General features: G+C 41.7%; 1 protein-coding gene across 1 annotated transcript in view; it reads right to left on the bottom strand.

The window, feature by feature from the left end:
• The window catches only part of camta1a (calmodulin binding transcription activator 1a), a 1,231,004-nt gene that overhangs the window by 119,601 nt on the left and 1,087,492 nt on the right, over positions 1-23,911 (bottom strand). Inside the window, exon 7 of the mRNA XM_060851985.1 lies at positions 2,716-2,856. Coding sequence (XP_060707968.1) covers positions 2,716-2,856 — 141 coding nt within the window. The remainder of the gene's footprint in view (positions 1-2,715; positions 2,857-23,911) is intronic.

Raw genomic sequence — 23,911 nt, 5'->3', positions numbered from 1 at the left:
AGAGTGTAAGGATATAGAGAGAACAAAGTTACCTTAGAGTGAATAGTGAGAGCTGAAAATGTTTTGCTGGAAAAGCACAGCAGGTCAGGCAGCATCCAAGGAACAGGAAATTCGAAGTTTCGGGCATAAGCCCTTCATCAGGAAAGGATGAATGGCTTATGCCCGAAACGTCGAATTTCCTGTTCCTTGGATGCTGCCTGACCTGCTGCGCTTTTCCAGCAATACATTTTCAGCTCTGATACTCCAGCATCTGCAGACCTCACTTTCTCCCCTTAGAGTGAATAGTGTTAGTCTCAGGCCAGAGGTATTGGGTTAAAACCCTGAAGTGGTTACCTAAAGCTCAGCATGTTTAATCAGATGTATAAAGGCTTGAGAAAGAAGCTATTTGAAATTCCAGTCTAAAAGCTGAAGTCGTAAGTGACGAGATATTAGATAAAGGGATTCTAGTGTGAGTGTTATGCAAGTGGTTTATGGATAATGTACCAGGGCTGTATTTTGGACACTCAACAAAATCTACTTTACTCCTTTTCAACTTATAAGGGAGTGTTTTGGAATTATATTTTTAACCTTTTAATTTGCATTATAAGTAGATGGTTTGGTTTAATCAATTTTAACTTCATTTCTTTTACTAATAAACTTCCCTTCTATTATTAAAGCAATGTCTGTAGCATTGTGTGCTTATGTTTCAGTGAGAGACTACGGTGTCGAAACCAAAGCATGATCTATTAAGCTAGCTTTCCGTCTGGTATCTGATCTGTCCATTAATAACATCAGTTGGGATCATAAGAGGTATCAAGTCTTTCGTCTGTTCATCAAAACTCTTAGCATTTTCATCTTTAGCATCATCTCATCATCCTTCAGTGCACTATATCAACACCTTTTTTCATTTAGTTCTTTCCACAATTTTCCCCTTTCTAACGCTATCTTGATCCAACTCAATTTAGAATGGTGATCAATCTCAAATGTAGGCCTGGGTTTACTCATGGTTGTAATTAGCAGCAATCTCAGGCAAATTTCAACAGGACCATAAATCCTAAGCTTCAGAATTTCATCTCTCAGCTCCTCTGCCTCATTCTTATACTTGAAAAAGCTCCTTAAAACTTACCTCTTTGACCAAACGTTTGTCACCTTCTATGTCTCAATGTCAAATTTTATTGGATTACTGCTCCTGTGAGATGCTTTACTGTAGTAAAGGGATTCTATATGTATGATTGGGTGTTGCAGCACATCTGAATCCCCAATCAAACTCCATTACAATTTGGCTGTAAGTCTAGCCTTTTAAAGTGTATAATTACATATAATTGTGTGTTTATTAAATTTGTGACACCTGATCTTCAGTGTTTAAGAACACTACAGATATGAGGAGTAAATTATAAGTAAAATCTCCTTGCAACTGTTCACCAGTATCTATTTATACTTAAAGATTATTATTAATGAGACTGTCAGTAACTATTAGTTTGAAACGATTCCTGGGTATGACAGTCCGACAACATTGTATGTTACACAGGTTTCTGCTCATTAACCGGGTTGACTGAGGACAAAAACTTCACTGTTCACAAAAAGTATCCTCTTATCAGCCCACATCCCCACCTCCAAAATCTTCACCCTCAACTTGTTCAGGCTTCACTAATCCCCATCTCTAAGCCCACCCTCACCCATGTCTGATTACTCCCTCCCCAAAACCAATCCCTTAGCCTGCTATTGCACAAACACCACCTTTTCAACTCCTTTCCTCCTGCCAAAACCTCTCCTTGTCCTGCCTTGTTACCACCAATTCCCTCACTATTCTCATAGTGCCCACAGAGCCTCCTAATTTACAGGAGGAAGTCCTAAAATTTGATGTAATGAAGATCTCTACGCATTGGGAAGAACCCAGATTGAATCCTCAACACTGTACTGTCAGGAGTGACGTCTTTCAGAAGAGATGTTAGAAACAATCCCCTCTACTCTTTCAGGTAGATGCAAAGGATCCCACAGCATTGATGTGAAGAAAAGTAGGGGAGTACTCCCCAGTTTCCTGGCCAACACAGATGCCAGATTGTATAATATATTGACACATTGCAGTTAGTGGGAGTTTGTAGTGCTCAAGTTAGCTGTTATGTTCCCCAGAGACAACACTTCAAGGATAGCTCATTCACTGTAAAGTGGTAATAGCATATCCTGAAGTCAAGAAAGAAGCTATTTTAATGAGTTTCTTTTTGGTTTTATTCTGGGCAATATTTGGGGGCAATACTCCCAGTCTCCAAGCCCCTGGGTTAGGGTGTGGGGCAGCTGAGGCTTGATTGTTCTGTGCTCACCTCAGTCCTGTTGAACAGTCTGTATGACATTAGGAGGTGAATTTGGGAGCTCCTTGGTCACTTTGCCTTTAACATCATGAATGAAACAGTAAACAAGGGCAATCATATGGTTGCAGCAGAGCATTCAAAGGGAATCTGTCTCCCAACAGATGAGGACAAGATCAAGTTCATCTCTGATAGGTACCAAGATGGAATAATGCATCAACTCTCACTGTCTGGACTCACATAATGGGAACAGAGTGGGTTGATGGTGTTTCTGAAGATGTACTCCAACATGGAGTCAGCAGCTTTGGGGGCAAGGGGAAGGTGTGGGTCTGGGCAGTTTTGATGGAAAATAACATCCATAAAACTATTTTTGAAAGTTCAAACCACTAAGAGCCACGCGCTAATTGGAAGGGTTACCCCTGGTCAGTCCTACCCAAATTGCCGGTGCACAGGCAGTTGTGGGTGCGAGGCTGCGGCTTGGTCTGATGGCTGTCCAGGATCTGCTGAACGAGCTGCTCCACCGAGAAACCAGCGCTGGTGTTCCCATTACTGCAGGTCCACTTGATGCCGTGAACTGTTGGAAAAATGCAGACACCATGAGAAACCACCTGGCACCGATGGAGCGGGGCGGGGCGGGTGTGTGGAGATTGAATAATGGGTGTCATCTGGTAGAAAACGGCTCTGAATGTGCTCCAGTCCGATTAAAGACTACCATGAAAAAATGGAGAAGAAATTCAATCACGGGATGCGGAGAGTGTGAGACTGATGGCCAGTGGCTGCCATTTTGATTCAGCTCTTCAAAGGATAGCGGCACAGATAGGTGGTTATCAAATGGAGTAAAGATCATCAACTTAGACAGGGATGGCCAATTAAGACCCTAGTTCTGGTGACACCATTGGATTGTCAGCTGTACACTATAAACTGGCTCATGTTGAAAAATGTGGACTGTATTGTTAGACACAGGTTCTGGAAATGATGTTCAATTCCTCTCAATAGAAAGGGGGAGAAAATCCAGGAGTAAAGAGGCTAATTTTCCAACGTTGTGTTTCCAGCAGGTAATCTTGCCCATCATGAAGGTGAATTAGAAACTGAGATGCATCTGTAGTATGATTTCCTGACTGTTAAAAACCACAGCTGTAAAGTTATTGCTCAACACATGCCTGAATAAGCATTAAGTCCATCACCCCGCATTCACTGACCTACATTGGCTTCTGTTCCAACAATGTTACCGTTTAAAAATTGTCATCTTCATACAAATCAATTGCTTTGCCTTTCCAAACCTTGTAACTCGCTTGAGCCCTATCCTCCAAGATCTCTGAAGTCCTTCAATTCCAGCACTTTTTACATTCCTAATTTTTCTGTCTCCAGCACTGTATCCATACCTTCACCTGCCCCAATAATTTTGTCTCCAATTATTCAAGAGTTCCTTTTTCTCCTCATGGGAACCTCAAGACGTGTTAAAGATGCTGCATAAATCCAGGCGATTTAAAACCTCTCATAATTATGAACCCCTTAACAGATGGCTTTTTGATTGGTTGAATGTCGTTGCTTTATTGTACCCTCATAACTCAAGTCTTTCTTCCCGACAGTCATTTCAATAAATCTCTTACTGCATTCCTTTCCTGTCCATGATACCCGTTCTAAATAAGGTATCCAAAACTGGGAAAGATTTCCTAACTGAGGGGACCAATAATCCATCTTAGTGTAACATTACCTATTAGCTGTTGTGCTGTATTCTTGTACAAATGCAGCTTGTAGTAATAAAATGCTAAACAATGCTAACTCCTACTTCAGCACCCAGCTCTCTTTAAGATCAGGAATAACATATCCTGAGAATAAATGTGCTCATTTTGAAGTTACAGAACCAACTGCGGAGAAGTAAACACTGGATTGGTTTGGAAGTCAGTTCAGACTCTGTTACTGGGACAGTTCAAGTTGATGTCAATTAAGAAAGTGCAGACATTCTGGCTCCAGGTAATTTTATGTTTGTGAAGAGTTCCCTTCTACCTTTTGTTGAACTTTGACAAAAGATTCAGCAGAATGCTTGAGAGTTTTGAGAGATGAACCAGTTTGCAATATTGTAGAAAATGTAAATTGAATTCTCCTTTCAACTCAAACCGCAGAATTGCACAATAGGAGTAGATTTCACTGGGAAGAATAGCCTCTTTTCTTTGGCTGAGAGACTTCCTTGAGTTTTCCCTTGTTAGGAGTCTTACCTGTGGCTGTTCAGTTACTTCAGGAGATCTGATGCAAGTCTCTCATAGTATAAATTGCGCATGGTCTGCTGTCTGGTTCCCCCATTTTCTCATGGGCTAAGATCTTGACTATTAATGTCAAGACTGTTTCTTAATCCACTCCTTCCCCTCAACTTGTCCCCAAACCCCAGAGGACACTTGGAACCCATTTTGCTAAACAGAGTCAAAGATTGGGATATGTGGTCGGCATGGACGAGTTGGACCGAAGGGTCTGTTTCCATGCTGTACATCTCTATGACATCAATAATAGGTATATTAAAGACCGTGGAGGATGTATTATGGGTACAACTAAACCACAGCAAAGAGCTCTCATGCGTGCACTTTCCTTACTTGGTAGCTTTGGGAAGATTTGGGGCATTTTACACTCTCATTCAAAACTTCATCAGAAAACCTGTAAGAACAGTGTCACCTGCTGTTTCTAGCCATGTACACCTGTTCTTTGGTGGTTCCACCTACCACCCATTGGAGAATCCCCACTGAAAATCCAGGTACTCATGATTCCACTGCTAAAGGAAGGTTAAAAAATTGCATTTATTTAGCACCTTTTATGACCACAGGATGTCACACAATCGATGAAGTATTTGTGAAGTGTAGTCCAGTCAGGAAATTTGCATTACCAGCAGAATCCAATTCTTTCACCTTTTGTTCCTATACTAGAATAATTTAAGAATCAAATATTAATTTATAAAGTAAGAATTATGGTGATGCACTGACCATTAAATCTGGGATCTGGGTTTACTGTTTCTGTTTGCTCTACAACGTTCCTACATGAATTTCAGTCTCAATGCAGTTTCAAGTTATCAAATTTGCAAAACACAAAAACTGCCTTAAACCAGGTTGGCCCTCTCACTCAGAGTATTCAGTCTGAGGCGCAGCTTTGTAACAGTGTAGAAGGAGCTTTGGTCTTTATTTCACCTGTGCTGTATTTGTTCAGGGAGCCTTTGAAGGGATACGTAGAAGAAGGTTTACACAGTATCTAACCTCTGTGAGTGCTTACTAGCGTTACGTGGAGGAAGTTGTGTTCTATACCTAACCCACCCTGGGATGTTATTAATCATTTCAGAATCACAAGAGTAAAACTGTTATTTTCATTCTTATCCATCAAATAAACAGAGCACAAACCTGTTCATCAACAAACTTCTTTAAACTACCACCTCCAAAGCCATTTAAACTATGTGAAGCTGTGCTATCTGCAATTGTTCATGGGTCAGCTGTCTCAAAATTGTTGATGCCCAATGGCTGCTCATACACTGATGTTATAAAGTTGTAAAATTGCTGCAGCACGAGGAGGCACACACCAGAGGGCGTTGCTCTCCTATGGAAGCTCCTCCACTGGGAGACTCAATCACAGCAAAAATAAAGACAAATACATCTGACATAGCGCCAGAAGAAACATGGAGGAAGAGAATTGGTTCAAATTACCCCAGGAAAGGAATATGAACAGAATCTTCACTTTCCTTAAGTTTGCCAGTGGTACTGTAGCTAAAATTGATCTTGTAAACCTGATGTAAACCATTGCCACGAACACAAAACAAAGAACTACTCTTCAGACACAATGGAAGAAAGATGTTTCATGACGTTCATGATTATTTGGTGAACACTTTTCAACTGGTCAATCCCTTTCCCCCATTTCAGAGTCTCAAAACCAAAAGCGGTGGGAGGGTTTCACTCTGCTATACGTGGAAGCCACACTGCTTACATGAGGTCACATTCATTAGGGCTGAATCAAGACATTTTCAGCACAGTTTAGCAGCAGTCTACACAAAGAGACTTTCTCAGGGCACTAGATATTTAAACAGAACTCTGGAGTACTAGCTTGAGAGGATCTTTAGAGGTGAGAAGGAAGGATATGAGTTCACCTAACAAGCTACCCCCTTCACATCACTGATAACTCCCTAATCTAAGGAGTGTTTGACAGAATAGTACAGAGTGAGTTTTAGTTTATATCTAATCTTGTATCTAATCTATTCCTGAAGAAGGGCTCGTGCCCGAAACGTCGATTCTTCTGCTCCTTGGATGCTGCCTGACCTGCAGCGCTTTTCCAGCAACACATTTTCAGCTCTGATCTCCAGCATCTGCAGTCCTCACTTTCTTCCATCTAATCTGAACGTACCTGCTTTGGGAGTGTTTGACAGGAAGGTTAAAAAATAGATTTAATCTTGATTTAAAGCCACTTGCATTCTGCACTTGTACTGCTAATTGTTAGCAACTAGCCTTAGTAAATCTGACGAGACTGCCTTTGGGGTGTATGTGACACAAAATAATTTCTTCATGTTCTACTGAAGACAATCATTAACTCTGACAATGCAATTATTATATGTAAAAAACATTCTACTTCCAGTATTGATATTTATACCCATTCCTTATCACAATACACACACTGAACTGAGCCTCACATGCAACAGCCAAACCCATCGAATATCCATAAAAAAGCTGGCCTTTGTTGAATTGTATTGGTACTGAATGGATTACAGAGTTCAGTTCTCACCACTGGAAGCAATGATGTTGGACTGAAAGAATCTGGTCACTGCTGCTGGCACTAGTAAAGTGAACCTACCTGGTGTGGTGATGCTTCTTGCTGAATTGTTGTGTGTTGATAGCTAGTACCCTCTGAAACTGTGAAACATTTGTGCCCCAAGAGCACCCGCATTACAAGTGAACAGTCAATAAAAAATTATACAATACAGAATTTTGAAGCCATTTTCTGTATGAGAATTATCATGCTCCAGATGTATTTAGAGGTGATCTTCCTTGATATTTCAAATACTAAAGAGCCTCCAAAATAACAAAGTCAGAGTTTTAAGTTGCAAGCTGAAAATGTGTTGCTGGAAAAGCGCAGCAGGTCAGGCAGCATCGAAAGAGCAGGAGAATCGACATTTCAAGCATGAGCCCTTCTTCAGGAATGAGGAAAGTGTGTCCAGCAGTCTAAGATAAAAGGTAGGGAGGAGGGACTTGGGGGAGGGGCGTTGGAAATGCAATAGGTGGAAGGAGGTCAAGGTGAGGGTGATAGGCTGGAGTGGGGTGAGGGCGGAGAGGTCAGGAAGAAGATTGCAGGTTAGGAAGGTGGTGCTGAGTTTGAGGGTTGGGACTGAGACAAGGTGGGGGGAGGGGAAATGAGGAAACTGGAGAAATCTAGGTTCATCCCTTGTGGTTGGAGGGTTCCTAGGCCGAAGATGAGGCACTCTTCCTCCAGTCGTCGTGTTGCTGTGGTCTAGCGATGGAGGAGTCCAAGGACCTGCATGCCCTTGGTGGAGTGGGAGGGGGAGTTGAAGTGTTGAGCCACGGGGTGGTTGGGTTGGTTGGTCTGGGTGTCCCAGAGGTGTTCCCTGAAACATTCCGCAAGTAGGTGGCCTGTCTCCCCAATATAGAGGAGGCCACATCGGGTGCAGCGGATGCAATAGATGATGTGTGTTGAGGTGAGGTGAATTTGTAGCAGATATGGAAGGATCCCTTGGGGCCTTGGAGGGAAGTAAGGGGGGAGGTGTGGGCGCAAGTTTTGCATTTCTTGCGGTTGCAGGGGAAGGTGCCGGGAGTGGAGGTTGAGTTGGTGGGGGGTGTGGACCTGACGAGGGAGTCACGGAGGGAGTGGTCTTTTCGGAACACTGATAGGGGAGGGGAGGGAAATATATCTCTGGTGGTGGGGTCCGTTTGGAGGTGGCGGAAATGACGACGGATGATACGATGTATGCGGAGGTTGGTGGGGTGGTAGGTGAGAACCAGTGGGGTTCTGTCTTGGTGGCGATTGGAGGGGAGGGGCTCAAGGGCGGAGGAGCGGGAAGTGGAGGAGGTGCGGTGGAGGGCATCGTTGATCACGTCTGGGGGGAAATTGCGGTCTTTGAAGGAGGCCATTTGGGTTGTATGGTATTGGAACTGGTCCTCCTGTTTTAAGTTGCAATACTGGTTACACTGCCTTTACAGCAAGGTGTCATCTTGCTAAAAGAATTGAAATCTACACTAGGAATAGTCAAACAATCCTTAAGTAGCTCATTGACAATTAAAACTAGTTTGTGTAGCATTTTAGCGGCTAGCATTTAAACTAATCCTTCTTATAAACAACCAACTGATTGGGAGGAACTAATCATGGCTGCATTACTTAAAAGTTTATCAATTTCCACTGTTCACTCACTCGTGGGGTTTTGAAAAAACAATATAATACATATCGGACACTGTGTTATTGCAACATTAACATGCTACCAAGATTTATTCTGAAAATTATCTGAATACTTCACCTAGAAGTGCTGTGTTAGCCTAGCATATTAGACATCGTATTGGTGTCAGTGAAAGAAAGGGAGTGCTCGATCATGGGTATCTTTCTAGGGACCTCATTGCATCTTCAGGCGGAACACGTGAAGGACACAACACAACACCAGCAGCAGAAAGGAACAGGAAGACAAAGTAGAGACCTTCCACCCTGTGAGTACAGAACATGTCTCTACCTCTGGATCTCCTCCACATGGACCTCTACTGCTGCAATTGATATGCACTGTCCCTCCACTCCTGAGCTATCCTGTAATTAGCTTTCTGTGTATCAGACAATGAACTCCACGTCGTTATTGAATGCAATCCAAAAAATGGTCTCTGCTCCGTGTGCTAAACTTACGATGGATTCTTTTTCAGCATCTCCAAGGCAAGTTCAAATTATATTAATCATCAACTAGCCCAAACTTTCAAATAGGCACGAGTTACTAGCACAGCAATTAGTTTGTGCATGTTTCACCCTTTGATCAGAACAATCCATTAAATATCTCATGTTTGCATTTTCTATTACTTGGTGCTTATTACTTGCAACATGTTTTTTTTTTATAAACCTACTGTCAATACTTTCTCATTGATTTTATGGAGTTCTCTACAGTTGGTACATAAGATAGGTAGACCATGGCCTATTTATCTCAAAAGTGTCAGCCATGGTAGCACACTTGCCTTGGAGTTTAGATGTTTACGGCTTAAAGTGTCACGCCTGTACACTAGACTGAAAATCCATCTGCAGTACCAAGAAGGTGCTGCACTGCGGGAGGTGCCCTCTTTCAGATACAATGATAACATAAGGCACCTCTTACCCTTTCAGGAGGAGATATAAGATGCCATGGTGTTATTTGGAAGAAGAGAAAGGGAGTTCTCCTTGGTGTTCAGGCCAATACTTATCCCTCAGTAAAACTTCACAAAACCAGACTACCTGGTAAATATAGCATTGCTGTTTGTGGGATTTTGTATGTACTTAAATTAGCTGAAGGTCTTCCTACATTATAACAGTGACTATGCTTTGGAAGTGTTTGATTGACTATAAAACATTTTAGGTAAGTGAAAGACTGATAAATATAAGTCTGACTTCCTCTTTTTACATTAGTGGCAAAGTGTTTTCTAGTCATGGGGGAGTCAAGAGGAAACAAACTTATAATTGGAGCCAAAGTATTCAACAGAGAGACTTAGGAGACCCTTCTTCATGTGAAACACGGTAGAAGCATGGAACTCTCTCCCACAGAGGGCAGTGCTTCCAGTCTAATTAATAATTTTAAATCTGCGATCAATAGCTTTTACTAGACACTTTGTATTGGCAAAGGCAGGAAAGTGGCAATAAGGTACAAATCGACCATTATTTCTGTAAAGGCTGAATGCAGGGGACTCAATAGCTTACTCAGTAGCTTACTCCAATAACAAATTAAATGAGTTAAAAATTAGATGGGTTTTGTCCGTGCTGTCAATCCTCCAGCTTGTCTTCCTGCCTGAATCCGTAGTGCCATCATGAAGCACAGCATATCAATCTGGTCCCAGCAACCACTCAACTGGGGCAAAATCCTGAACTACTGTCCCAGTTCAATGTTAGAAAAGGGATGACTGGTGCCTTTCTTCCACCTTCTGATGGTCCTGACACTCCCTAGGGTGCTGATTGGTGAGTACATGTCAGAAAGGACACCTGGAGAAGGTACCAGTAGTAGACAGTTTGTTCTTGTGGAACAGTAGCCAGCAAGCCTCAATGTATTCAGGACAGATGAGAAATGAGTCAGCGAAGGAAATTGGTGACAGAAAATCAATAAAAATCCTGTGCTGTAGGACATGGTTGCTCAAACAATCTTTCATTGCTTCCAGCCATTTACAAAACCAATGAACAGTGAGACAGAAAATCCACACTAAATTTGCAGAAATTTCTTACATTAATTACAGCTTACAACAAGAATATTTTATTTTGACGTCTTGCTAATAGTTTACAATTACTTCTCTGCTATTCTCCTCACGTGCATGTACTACTGTGGGCAGGTTTTACGATCACAGAATCCTACAGTGCAGAAAGAGGCCAGTTGGCCCATCGAGACTGCACTGGCTCTCTGAACAGCATCCCACCCAGACACAGGCCCCCACCCTAACTCTGTTATCTTGCATTCAACATAGCTAATCCACCTAGCCTGCACATCGCTGAATATTTGGGGTAATTTAGTATGACTAATCCACCTCACCACACATCATTGGACTGTGGGAGGAAACAGAGCACCCTGAGGAAACCCATACAGAGATTGGGAGAATGTGCAAACTCCCTGTTTGTCACCCAAACCTGGAAGTGAACCCGGGTCCCTGGCACTGTGAGGCAGCAATGTAAACCACTGAGCCACTGTTTTACTACTGGTGAATGAGTTTTTCCCTATGTCTGCAATTTTTCTTTGATGCTATAATGGAGTTAAGAATAGAATCATTTTCTCTTTACAATTTCTCCAAACCCTGCACTCTTTATCAGCACATACACTACCAGGGCAGATATAGCACATGTTAGATACAGAGTAAACCTTCTATCCCACGATATGTACAGCATAGTAGACACAGTGAAAAGCTCACTCTACACCTTCTCTCTGTTGGTACAACACAGATAAGATATGGAGTATAGATTCCTCTGTTTTGGATTTATACAGCACAGATTACATATAGTGTAAAGCTCTCTCTATATTGTCCCAGTGCAGGTAACACTTGTTAGATACACAGTAAAGCTTCCACTACTCAGTCCAATGTAGGTACAGCACAGATTAGACACAAAGTAAAGCCCTCTCTACTTTTCCTAATAAAATAGCTCATTTCAGGAGTTGGAAAAGACCCTATGTAATATTTTAATTTCCCATCCCAGCTGCCCTGTCTGTTTTTTAAAATATCGCTGAATTAGGATCATTTAATGTTCAATTAGCTCACTAGTACTGTGTCCCAGTGACAGGAAGTACCATCAGAAGTAGAGGAATGGCACTACTTTTTGCTTCCTGGCATTGAATTGGGTCAGTGGTTCAGGGTTTTGTCCCAGTTGAGTGACTGCCTGGCAGGAGAGAGTTACCAACTGGGACCAGGCTGAGATGTTTGTTGCTTTGTGATCATGAATGGTTGCTCGACAGTCAGCCAACAGGAGGAATCCCATTAACTACCGTTCTCTTGTCCAAGTGCTCATTACTACTCTCTCCCTCCTATAACACAGCCATGTTTGTTTCTATGCTATTAACGACTGTTTTATTCAACAAGAGTCAACTTTTGCTGGCAAATTTATTGTGGCATAGCAACAAGCACATTTGGAATCCACAGCCACCACATTTTTTAATGTTTTAATCATTCATCCACAGGATGTGGGCATTGCTGGCTAGCCAAAATTTATTGTCATCCCTAGTTGCCCTTGAGCAGGTGGTGATGAGCTGCCTTCTTTAACTACTGCAGTCCACTTGGTGTAGGTTCATCCACAATGCCATTATGGCGGGAGTTCCAGGATTTTAACCCAGCAACAGTGAAGGAATGATGATATATTTCCAAGTAGGGTGGTGTGTGGCTTGGAGGGAAACTTGCAGGTGTTGGTCTTTGCATGTATCTGCAGCCTTTGGGCTTTTAGATAGTAATGGTTGTAGGTTTGGAAGGTGTTGCCAAAGGATCTCTAGTGAATCCCTGCAGTGCATCTTGTAGATGGTGCATATTGCTGCTACTGGGTACTGGTGGTGGAATGAATGAATGTTTGTGGATTTGGGAGCAGTCGAGCAGGATGCTTGCTTTGTCCTGGTATGTCTCAAGCTTCTTGAGTGTTGTTGGAGCTGCACCTATCCAGGCAAGTGGGGAGTATGTTATCATACTTCTGACTTGCCTTGGAGATGGTGGACAGACTTTGGGGATTCAGGAGGTGAGTTACTCGCTGCAGAATTCCTAGCATCTGACCTGTTCTTGTAGTCAAAGTATTTTTATGGCTGAAAATGTGTTGCTGGAAAAGCGCAGCAGGTCAGGCAGCATCCAAAGAGTAGGAAAATCGACGTTTCGGGCATAAGAAGAACTCATGCCTGAAACGTCGATTCTCCTGCTCTTTGGATGCTGCCTGACCTGCTGCACTTTTCCAGCAACACATTTTCAGCTCTGATCTCCAGCATCTGCAGTCCTCACTTTCTCCTCCTATTTTTATGGCTAGTCCAGTTCAGTTTCTGGTCAATGGTAAAATCCTAGGATATTGATCATGCGGATTCAGCAATGTTAATGTCATTTAATGTCAAGGGGCAAAGATTAGATTGTCTCCCATTTGAGATGTTCACTGTCTGGCACTTGTGTGATGCGAATGTTACTTGTCACTTATCAGTCCAAACCTGGATATTGTCCAGATCTTACTAGAAAATAGATCTCAACAGTTTTGGTTATAGTGAAGTTGCAAATTGTGCTGAACATGGTGCAATCATTGGCGAACATCTCTATGATAAAGGGAAGGTCATTGATGAAGGAGCTGAATGTAGTTGGGCCGAGGACACAACCCTGAGGGAGTGGGCTCTCATGGTGCAATGGTAATGTCCCAACATTTGAAGCAGGAGGTTTGGGTTCAAGTCCCACTTGCTCCAGAGATAACATCTCTGAACATGTTGATTGGAAAATATCTATACTGAGCAAGTCCTGTAGCAATGTCTTAGAGCTGAGATTATTGACCTCCAAGAACCATATCTCATTCTCGATACTCCTTGTCCTTTACCATAGTTGACATCAACCTTATACCATGATCACTGTTCCCTAGATGTTTCTCTATTGACAGTGGAATCACCTATTAATATAGAAGCAAAATATCTGCTTTCTTTTTCCAAGGAAGTTTTCCTGAACACACTTCACAAATTCTCCCCCCCCTCTGCACTTTATGTTATTACTCACCCTGCTTTTATTATGTTAATTTAAGTCTCTTGTTATCATGAATTTACAGTTCATGTGATTTTAAGAAATAGGAAGAATAGAGCACACGCTCTGCCATTCAACAAGATCATGGCTATTTTGATTGTGGTCTTAACTCCCTTCCCCTGCCTGTCCCTCACAACCCTTGACTGGTGTGACATTAAAAATTAACTCAAATTTAAAGATATTTAATGACCCAACTTCCACTACTATTTGGGGAAGACAATTCCAAAACCTAACAACACTCTGAGAAATAAATTCTTCTTCATCCCCTTCTTAAATGGGAGGCAACTGAGTTTTAAAGTGTGCTTCCTAATTCTAGATTCCCTCATAATGGGAAACACCATCTCAACATCTGCTCCTTGAATCCTCCAGGTTTTATATAAGATCACCTCACATTTTGATGAGCTGCTCAAACTGCTCAATGTTTCCTTGTGAGGCAGCACCACCATTGCAGCTGTCAGCCTAGTGAAGCTTCTCCGAATTGTCTCCAATGCAAGTGCATCCCTCCTTAGGTAAGGAGACTGAAACTGCACTCCAGTGTGGTGTTACCAATGTCCCATACAGTTGGAGCAAGACTTCTCTTCTGTCATAGCCCATTCCCCTCAATAAAGGTCAACATTCAACTTGTCTTTTCAATTACGTGTTGTACCTGCACAGTGATTCATACACAGGATCCCTCTGCATTGCTGAAAGCTGCATTGTCTCTCAATTTTAATGATATTCTGTTTTTCTTGCCAAAGTAAGTAACCTCACATTTTCCCACATTTTACACTAAATCTTTGCCCACTCAGTTAACCTTCGCAGCCTCTCTACTTCATCTCACATTTGCTGCCCTATCTATCATCAGCAAATATGACTACGATCCAATCTGGCCCTTAAGCCAAATCATTAATACAGGTTGTAAATAATTGAGGTCCCAGATCCAATGTTCCGTATAAGCTTATTTCCACTCTGTGCAGCATCAAGGTCTCTGTGTAGCTTCTAGAAGAAAAGCCAATGTGTCGGTATGTGCAGAACTTCACAGTTGATGTGCAACCACACTGCTTAGAGCAAACATTACCCAACACTGACCCTGTGGCTGACCATAAGCTGCAAACCAAAAAGATTAATTTATCTTAACTGTTTCATGTTTATTGATTCCCCAATCTACATTAACATATCACTTACATGTATCACCTTACAGAATACCTTTTGGAAATCCAAAACACTACATTTACTGATACCCCCTTACTCACTCTGCTTCTTCCATTCTCAAAGAGCTTTTTCTTCCGCCCTTCTGCTCCCTTCTTTTCCCCTAATCTAAGGATATGTTTTGTATCTTCCAGAGACACAAAACACTGATTCCAAGTTTCTACCTTGTCTTTGTTTCCTATTATTAATCCCCAGTCTCACTTTTAAGGCATGAAGGCTCTGTTTTTACATTTTTTATATTCTTTTATATTTCTTCAGTTTTTCTCTCGTATTCCCCCTTCATTTTTTTAGCCATAATTTGACGGTTTCTAAAGCTTTCCCAGTCTTCTGTGCTGCCGTGAATTTTTGCAGGATTTATCACCATTTCTTACAATCTGATACGGTCCCTAATTTCCTTAGTTAACCATGGAGATTTTCTTGCACATTCAAATATATTTTGTAGTTCTTCCATCTCTGCACTTTCACTCCAGATTTGCTTCTCTGCATTTTTCCTATTTGGTGTCCTGTGGAATACTTCGTAGTACAATGGCTCAATTTAACTGTCACCAAATATATTCCATCCTTTTCTCTCCATCACAGTGTAGTTGAGGAACCCATGACTTGAAGACTTGGCTCTACCTGTGCTCCCAGAGGAATCTTTGACTTCATCACTATTCAGAACTAAATACAAGGTAAAGAGCAAAATGCAAACAGGGTACACCTGCATTCCTGTCTGATTTTCTTCCCTATATGGCATTTAGCTTTTTCCTCTGTACTTTGTAATGTAAGATGTGTGATTTATATATGTATTTAATATAATTTATTTCAGAGTTTGGATTTTGAACTAGTGACAAATGGGGTTTTGGTCTGTGTGTTTAACGGGCTTAATGATTAGCTTGTCAGTATTTTGGGTCTGGGTTTTTTTTTGAAAAAATGGGATGAGAAAGAAATTTCTTTGACTGCTGATGAGAATTTGTTTACACTGATTAAGTTTTACAAGCAAAGTAAACATTGAAAAAACATTAGCCAGCTTTCAGTTAGAAGAAAACATCCATAGTTTGAAAAGCTTTTGGTTGCAGTTGATGTAGAAAACAGTTTCTCCTGGACAAAGGAGTTAATTCAGACAAGTTAGGAAATATGCTACTTCAGAATATGATTTTAGTTTGAAAGTTCCAGACAGGAAGTGTTTCATTAAAACCCTGAAGGGGTTATTTGAAACTGAGAAAGTCTAAGCTCAGTTATGTGAATACTGAAATAAAAGGCCATCAGACTCTCAAGACCAGAAATTGAGAGCAGCAGTGCAGTCAAACCTATAGACATGATAGAGAAGGGAATTCTCTCTGGTGTTTGAGTACTCTAAAGAGATACCATTGGAATAGATGGAATATTGTATTTTACTCTGTGTTTTGAAGTATTTCAAGTTGTGTTATACGTAAATAGCTTGAGTTATTGCATTTTATTTTTTTTTAATAAATTCTGCCTAGGATCTGACATGTCCTGGAATAACATCAACTGGGATTAATCCAACCTGCACTCTCTTAAGCTGCAGGGTAACCAGCTTCATGTCATCTACAAAACGCATGGTCTCAAGGATGTGCTGTAGTGACTCCAGCTGCACCTTAAGCTCCGAGCCCCAGAACTCTATTTCCTCCAGCTGATGACACTGCCTGTGTGTGCACTAATTCAATGCACGAGAAGCATGCTAGCTTTCCCACCTGAAGTAGGATGTGCAATCCATCAGACTAAATTGAAGTTCCATGCCCCTTTTTATTAGGCTATTAAAAGTGACTCACAGAAACAAATGGAAGATTAAATTATAAAAAAGGTTTGACAAAGTTGATGTGTAGAAGGCATTTACACCTATGGGAGAAAAGCCAAAACCAGTAATGAAAAATAGTCACAATAAATCCACTCAGGAGAAACACCTTTTCTCAGAGTGGCTAGATTATGAAACACACTTCCCACAAGGAGTGGTCAAGGTGGAGAGTATAGTCATATTTCAGGGAAAGTTAGATAAGCATATGAGGGGTAAACATGTAATAAATTGTGCTGATAGATTGTGATGAAGAAATGTAGAGGGAGGCTCATGTTTAGCATAAGGACAAGCATTGACCTGATAACCAAAATGTTCTCATCCTTCACTGTATAATTCATGTAATTGTATGCAAAGTCTAACTCATTGGCCTGTCTGTCTCCTGGCTGAAATGAGAATCCTGAGAAATAATTGTTTTTTGAAGGACCAGGGAGTTAGCAGACACCTGGGAAACCATGCACCATGGTGTATTAAGAGAGAAGCAGAGATGTGAGAGTGAAAAGCAACAAATTGGAGGAGAGGATATAGAACACACAAACAAAATAAAACTCAATTGAGCTGTGACAGTATGAGAAGCAGGAGGAAGGTGAAAGTACACCACTGAGATAGCACATTGTCTTCACTAATGTAGTTTACTCTGTTATGCAGTCTCCAGCATGATATTGGTTTGGAGGAGGGGATAGGCAAGCAGTTCATGGAGATGTATTGTCAGTGATACAGTCTCAAACTCAAATCATGTGCTAAAAATTCACGACTCTTTCTGAGATTAGTCCCCGCTGGCTAAACTATCCAATCAGAGTATATAAAATGCATATTCTGTTGACGGATGAAAAATAGATGTTGAAATGGAATATAAATCTTAAACCCTTTACACTGCAACAGGGAGCTTATACCTGCCAGTTTAAACTCCCTCACTTCCTCCTGGTCTGTTTGGAAATCTACAACAGTATTGTGCATTTATGTAGTGCTTCCAATATATCTGGGTCTTGTTATGTGCCCCTTTACACTTTACTGGTAACTGCATAACAGACAGAGCAAATAAGATGAGTAAAGATATACAACAGTGTACTTTCAACATATCCCGGTTTCTCTTACTGTCACAACTCAATTAAGAATTATGTACCAGCATCTGTGATTCAGAGATAAGATACAGGCATAGCTCACTCCATGCCTCAGGCTGCCAGTGCATTGCACAAGGGTATCGGCTAGGAGATTACACAGATTGTATCTTGGTTAGGAAATAGTTTCACTTCATAAAGCTATACCAGTGACCATAATGCAATTTGATACTCACGTTTATCAGACTAGGGAGATCCCAAATCTGAATCCTTGTTCTGTGCTGGTGACTCATTGCACCTAAATCTGACTGTGTCCTAAATATTTCCCCTACACATAGTCTATGTCCTACATATTGCCCCTTTACACACACTGTGTCCAATATATTTTCCCGTACATAAAATTGGTGTACAATATCGGAATAGTTATCTGCAAAACAAAATGGGCGCCATTCCCACACAAGCATACACAGGACTATGACATCAGTTGGCCGTGAGAAGCTTCAAGTTCCACATGACACGTGGAACGACATCAGTGCCAGTGCACAGGCAGAATGTCCCAGTTTAAATTTACCCTTCATTGGCAGAGACACTGAAAGCAAATACTAGTATTTTAGATTGCAGAAAGCGTACATTTAAAAGGATGGATAGCACATAATTGCAAACAAACGGTAATGAGGGTGAAATGGAAGAAGTTTCCATTGATTTTTGTGGGGAGATTGGTGAATTCATGGTTTATCCCTGTCCCCTCAGCTTCTATAATGGGGCAAAGACTGCATATGGACTGCCTTCCTCAACATCACCTATGGGTGTCATTGAATCAGTGAACAGAAGATGGTTTCATTCAGCAGCGATCAGTGCCACTGTGGCCCCGGGGTATATGTATGCAAACAGTATCTGACAACAGCATCACATCAGTGTGGGACTGCATCCACAGATCTGCAGAGATTAACAATGAATATTAGAGCATTTGAGGGGATCTAGGGGATTGTTTATTTACTTTGCCCTAATGGCAGGAAAGCTTAAGCCCTGTTGAAATGAGGAAAAGGGCTGAAGTGCTGGATTTGTTGCATTGCCTCTACTTCCTGTGCTTGTAAGCACTTTCATCAATTACAAATGATATCAGCTTTCCCTTGCGCATGTGTGCTCTTTACACCACCTAGAGCTGGGTTTTTAATATAACTCACAGCCATTCAGTATATTTGCCCTGCACATAAATGGGAAAAGCAATGGCCTAGTGGTATTATCACTGGATGTTTAATACAGAGACCCAGATAATGTTCAGGGGACCCAGGGGTTCGCATCCTGCCACAGCAGATGGTACAATTTGAACTCAATAAATATCTGGAATTAAGAGTCTAACGATGACCAAGAACCCATTGGTTGGAAAATCCCACCTGGTTCACTAATGCCCTTTAGGGAGGGAAACTGCCAGCCTTACCTTGTCTGGCCTACATGTAACTCCAGACCCACAACAATGTGGTTGACTCTTAACTGCCCTTGGGCAATCAAGGGTGAGCAATAATTGCTGCCTAGCCAGCAATGCCTTCATCCTGTGAATGAATAAAGGAAATGATGTAGTATATGTTTCTCCCATCCAGCTATACACATATGATGCATTTCCTATACAAACCCTCATGCCAATATATGCCACTTTACTCTATTGTCCCACTAATGGTCTGCAATTTCAGAGAATATTTGCTAACTGCCACCTGTCTCTTTAGTCATCAAGGTCTCTGTTAGTAGCATTCTGACCTCTCTGGCAGAAGGTTGTAGTTTGAAGTCCACACTGTACACACCTTAGCCAGTAAGCTAGCTTACAGACCAGTGCCACACAGGGTGCACATTGCACTGTCAGAGTACTGTGCTTTTAGAGAGGATGCTAACGTGAGGCCCCATCTTCACTCTCAAGTGTAAGTAAAATATCCCATGGCCCCTATTTCAAGGAAAAGCCAGGGAGATAACCTTATGACCTGGCTAATATTTATCTCTTAACCAATAATACAAAGGCAGATTATCTAATCATTATCATATTGCCATAAATAGTACTTTGCTGTGTCCAAATTTTGATTTAAAGACATTCAGGAGAATGACTGTACTGCCATACACTGCGAGAATGGAAATGAGGCGTTGAGGGACAGAACCTTATTTTTCTCTTTTGTCTGAAATAATAAAAAAATCAATTCTATTTGCCATTAAATTGAAAGTTTGTGGAGCTGGTTGAGTTGAATGAAGGTTATGCTGATGCCGTCTGTGCAGACAAACTGATTGCAATACATTGGGAGCAAACTGTCTGGCTTCTGAGAAGGTTATAGAATTAAACTCAGTGAAGGGTGACAGATTGCAGGCACAAGCCTCTGGGTGTTGCATGCAAATTTCTTTGAGTTCCTTGGCATATACAATATGCAAATTGTCTCATTTTTTTAAAAAAAAGATTCATATTAAAAAGAAAATCACCCTCCAAGATGAGTCTGTAAGCTGTTTGCGCTGAATAGCAAATAGTGTGGGGCCACTGCCTGGATATTGATTGGTAATGGGCCTATCTACACACAGCCCTGATATGCTCCAATAACCCACTAGGGCAGGCAATTAGGGGAAGCTTCCCGCAATATATTTCCATTTACCCTTCGAGTATACACAGCTCCTGCTAATAGCTGCTCTAAATTTAACTACACAGGTCAAAGGAAACATATCACCGAGGGACTCCCTTTCTGAAACTGCCCTGGTTTTCCTTGTGTACAGGTTGTACTGCAAGAACATATTTATTAACACTCTCCCTCCCCTTCCTCTTTTGAAGGTCATAGTGCACCCTATATTTTGGGAATGGCATCTGAAACTGGTACCTCGTCTAAGCGACCACTCTTCCTTTCCCCTCCCTTTCCCACATCCACAATCACCACCTTCGCACCTCTGAAAATATAAAAGGGAAGTCTCTGTTCTGAGACTTTGCTCACGTCCTTCTTCTCATAATTTATTCATCATTTACCAGCACAAAGGTTGACTATTCAGCCCATCGTGCCTGTTTTAGCTCTTTGAAAAAGCTGTACAAATAAGCTCATTTCCCCCATAGCCCTGCTTTCCCCCCGCTTTTTCAAGTATTTGTTTAATTCCTTTTGAACTCTGCAGATGAAGTTTCTTCCACCATCATTTCAGACAATATATTTCAAAGGATTAAGAACTTACTGATTAAAAAAATGCTTCTCTCCCAGCGGTACTTTCGCCAATGGTTCGCAGAATTATACACAAGACTCGTGCTTTATGGGAATGGTCATATCCAGCAGGTGATTGCTGCCATTTGCTATCTCTCCTGTGTTTGTGCTTCATGTGTGAGGCTACATATTTGAAGGCCAGAAGTCTGTTGAACAATGTGGGGCAAGGCTAATGGGTTGATGGTGGAGGTTAAGCAATGCCTGATGTAGGTCCAAATCAAGTGGGTCTTGTTCAGTTGCTTGTCTCTACGGGGCCTAGCTAGGATCACCTCATGATTTGTGATGCTCAGGATGAAGAGAGGTTTATCAGCCGGGGTTCCTGCTAGTAGGTTTGTGTGTGCATATTACACAGGAAGACAGAAATAAACACTGCTGTGATGGCTTCCAGAGTCAAACAACCAGGCCATCCTCACTTGATAACCACTTGAGTGAAGCATTGAAGGCTGAGCAACCAACCAGAGGAGAATGGCAGTGGTGGGTTCGAGGTCATGGGAGGTCAGAAAAAGGAGAACAAAACCATTCAAAAAAAAAATCACAAGGGAGATGGATAAATAATAAATAGGAGACACAACAGCACATGTGGAGAGATCAATGGAGCACGAAAAATTCAAACACATTTTTGGTATTAATTTATGAATATAGAGACAGTCTGGGATTTTCTGCTCATTTTTTCTATCAAATAAAGGAGCAATGAACTATAAATACGAATGTTCATGAATAATAGATTATCTGCGACTTACTCAAACCCTGCTGAGAATGCCGTGTTTAGTCGTGTTTGGAGCCCTGGATTGGATTGCTGTACACCGCTCCTGTTGAGATTGATTAAATGCTGCTGGTACAACTCAGGGTTCCTTCAAGATGTCAATGGTGGCCAAGTACAAACTGTATCCTCCCCCTCCCCACTCATCACTCCCACCTGCCCTGTCTATTAGCTGAGTTGACAGCAAGCTGCCTACAAAACAGAAAGTGGGACATTGGGAATTGAGGGTAATTCCTCAGATGGGTGAATGGTGGGAAGTGGTGTTCTATAACAAGCAGTACAGGGACTTCTGTTGTTTATTATTCAGACATGAGCAATTTCAACCAGGGAATTGGCAATACAATTTCATAATTTATAGAGGACACTGAAATGGGGTGGGGGGTAGGGCAGAGGTGTTGCAGATTGGCTGTTTAACTGGCAAATGAATTTCAATATAGATAGGTGTGAGGTGGTACATTTTTATCGAAAAAATAAGAAGGCCATATTCACCTGGGAAAACGAGGTAAATAGTTCAAGTCAGGAAATTTCCCAAATAGGCAGCATCACCTTGGCATAAGGGGCTCAATTTTCACACCAAGGAGGCAGGGGGCATGACTCTCTGTCGCAAGCAGATTCTAGGCAGTACCGGGGTGGGAGAGTGCCTCATGTGGTTAGAATGCATACCTTGGTTCTTTGGAACTTTGGGCTGTTTCTGTTAAATGCTCTTAATCCCTCAAACTCTCACCCCTCACAATCCCAGCTACTCTCATACCACCTCCATGCCAAATCACGCCCTCCACCTCATATATCCTCCCATATCCCTCTGCCATTTCCATGCCCTCACCGTCCTTCCATGACCCTTCACATCCCTACTATGACAATTTCAAAACCCAACACCCAAAATCTGACGTGGCAGACCTCAGGAGACACGCAGAGATGAAGAAAAAATCCGAGCAATCTGATATAGCTCGTACTCATCTCTGCCTAAAGTGAAAAAATGTACATTCAATGAAACGATTCAAAACATTTAAGAGCTCCCCCAGTGTGGGTCACATCCCATCCACTTCCCCACAAGTAAAAAATGACATCTAACCCATTCTGACTCCGTGAAAATCTGCCCTAGGTAGCTTAATGAGGAAGAGAAACCACAAATCTCTAAAAGACGAAGTACAGGTTAATAAGGCAATAAAAACAAACAAAAAGAACTCAAGTTCCTTTGTAGAACAACAAAACTGAAGAATTTCAGTTAAAAATTGGGATTGTGAGGGGTGAGAGTTTGAGGGATTAAGAGCATTTAACAGAAACAGCCCAAAGTTCCAAAGAACCAAGGTATGCATTCTAACCACATGAGGCACTGTCCCACCCCGGTACTGCCTAGAATCTGCTTGCGACAGAGAGTCATGCCCCCTGCCTCCTTGGTGTGAAAATTGAGCCCCTTATGCCAAGGTGATGATGCCTATTTGGGAAATTTCCTGACTTGAACTATTTGCCTCGTTTTCCCAGGTGAATATGGCCTTCTTATTTTTCCGATAAAACGTTAAGCTAGCATTAGAATTGTCTGTGTGGACTTTGCACGTTCTCCCCGTGTCTGTGTGGGTTTCCTCCGGGTGCTCCTGTTTCCTCCCACAATCCAGAGATGTGCAGGTTAGGTGAATTGGCTATTCTAAATTGCCCATTGTGTTAGATGCATTAGTCAGAGGGAAATGGGTCTGGGTGGGTTATTTTTCGGAGGGTCAGTATGGACGTGTTGGGCTGAAGGGCCTGTTTCCACACTGTAGGGAATCTCATCTAATCCAGTCTAGAATCTTGAACAGTTGTGTACAGTTCTAGCTTCAGATTATGAAAAGGATATAGAGATTCTGAAGAAGGTGCAATAATATTTTATTGATATTACACTAGACCTCAGGAAAGGTTGAGCAGGTTGGGCTGTTTTCTCTGATGAGGATCAGACAGAAGATTAGCAAAGAATGTGATTGATCCTGTTTCCACAAGTGGGGTATCCAAAATTAGGAATTTAGATGCATAAGATAGTCCTTCATAAATCTAACAGCGATTTCAGGAGAAACTTCTTTCGCCAAGAGGTGACAATAGCTGAGTGGAAGATCTAAAAATCATTAGTGAAAAATAGAAAGAAGCATAGAGCAAGATCAGAAAGGGTGGGAGAAGGCATGGACCAGATGGGCTGAATGGTTTGCTACTGTGCTATATATTTCACATAATTCAATGCAACTAGAACGGCTAAGA

The sequence above is a fragment of the Hemiscyllium ocellatum genome, chromosome 37 (assembly GCF_020745735.1).
Source record: "Hemiscyllium ocellatum isolate sHemOce1 chromosome 37, sHemOce1.pat.X.cur, whole genome shotgun sequence".
Taxonomy (NCBI): domain Eukaryota; kingdom Metazoa; phylum Chordata; class Chondrichthyes; order Orectolobiformes; family Hemiscylliidae; genus Hemiscyllium; species Hemiscyllium ocellatum.
The sequence above is the reverse complement of the archived record's forward strand: the minus strand, read 5'-3'. Positions and strand labels throughout refer to the sequence as shown.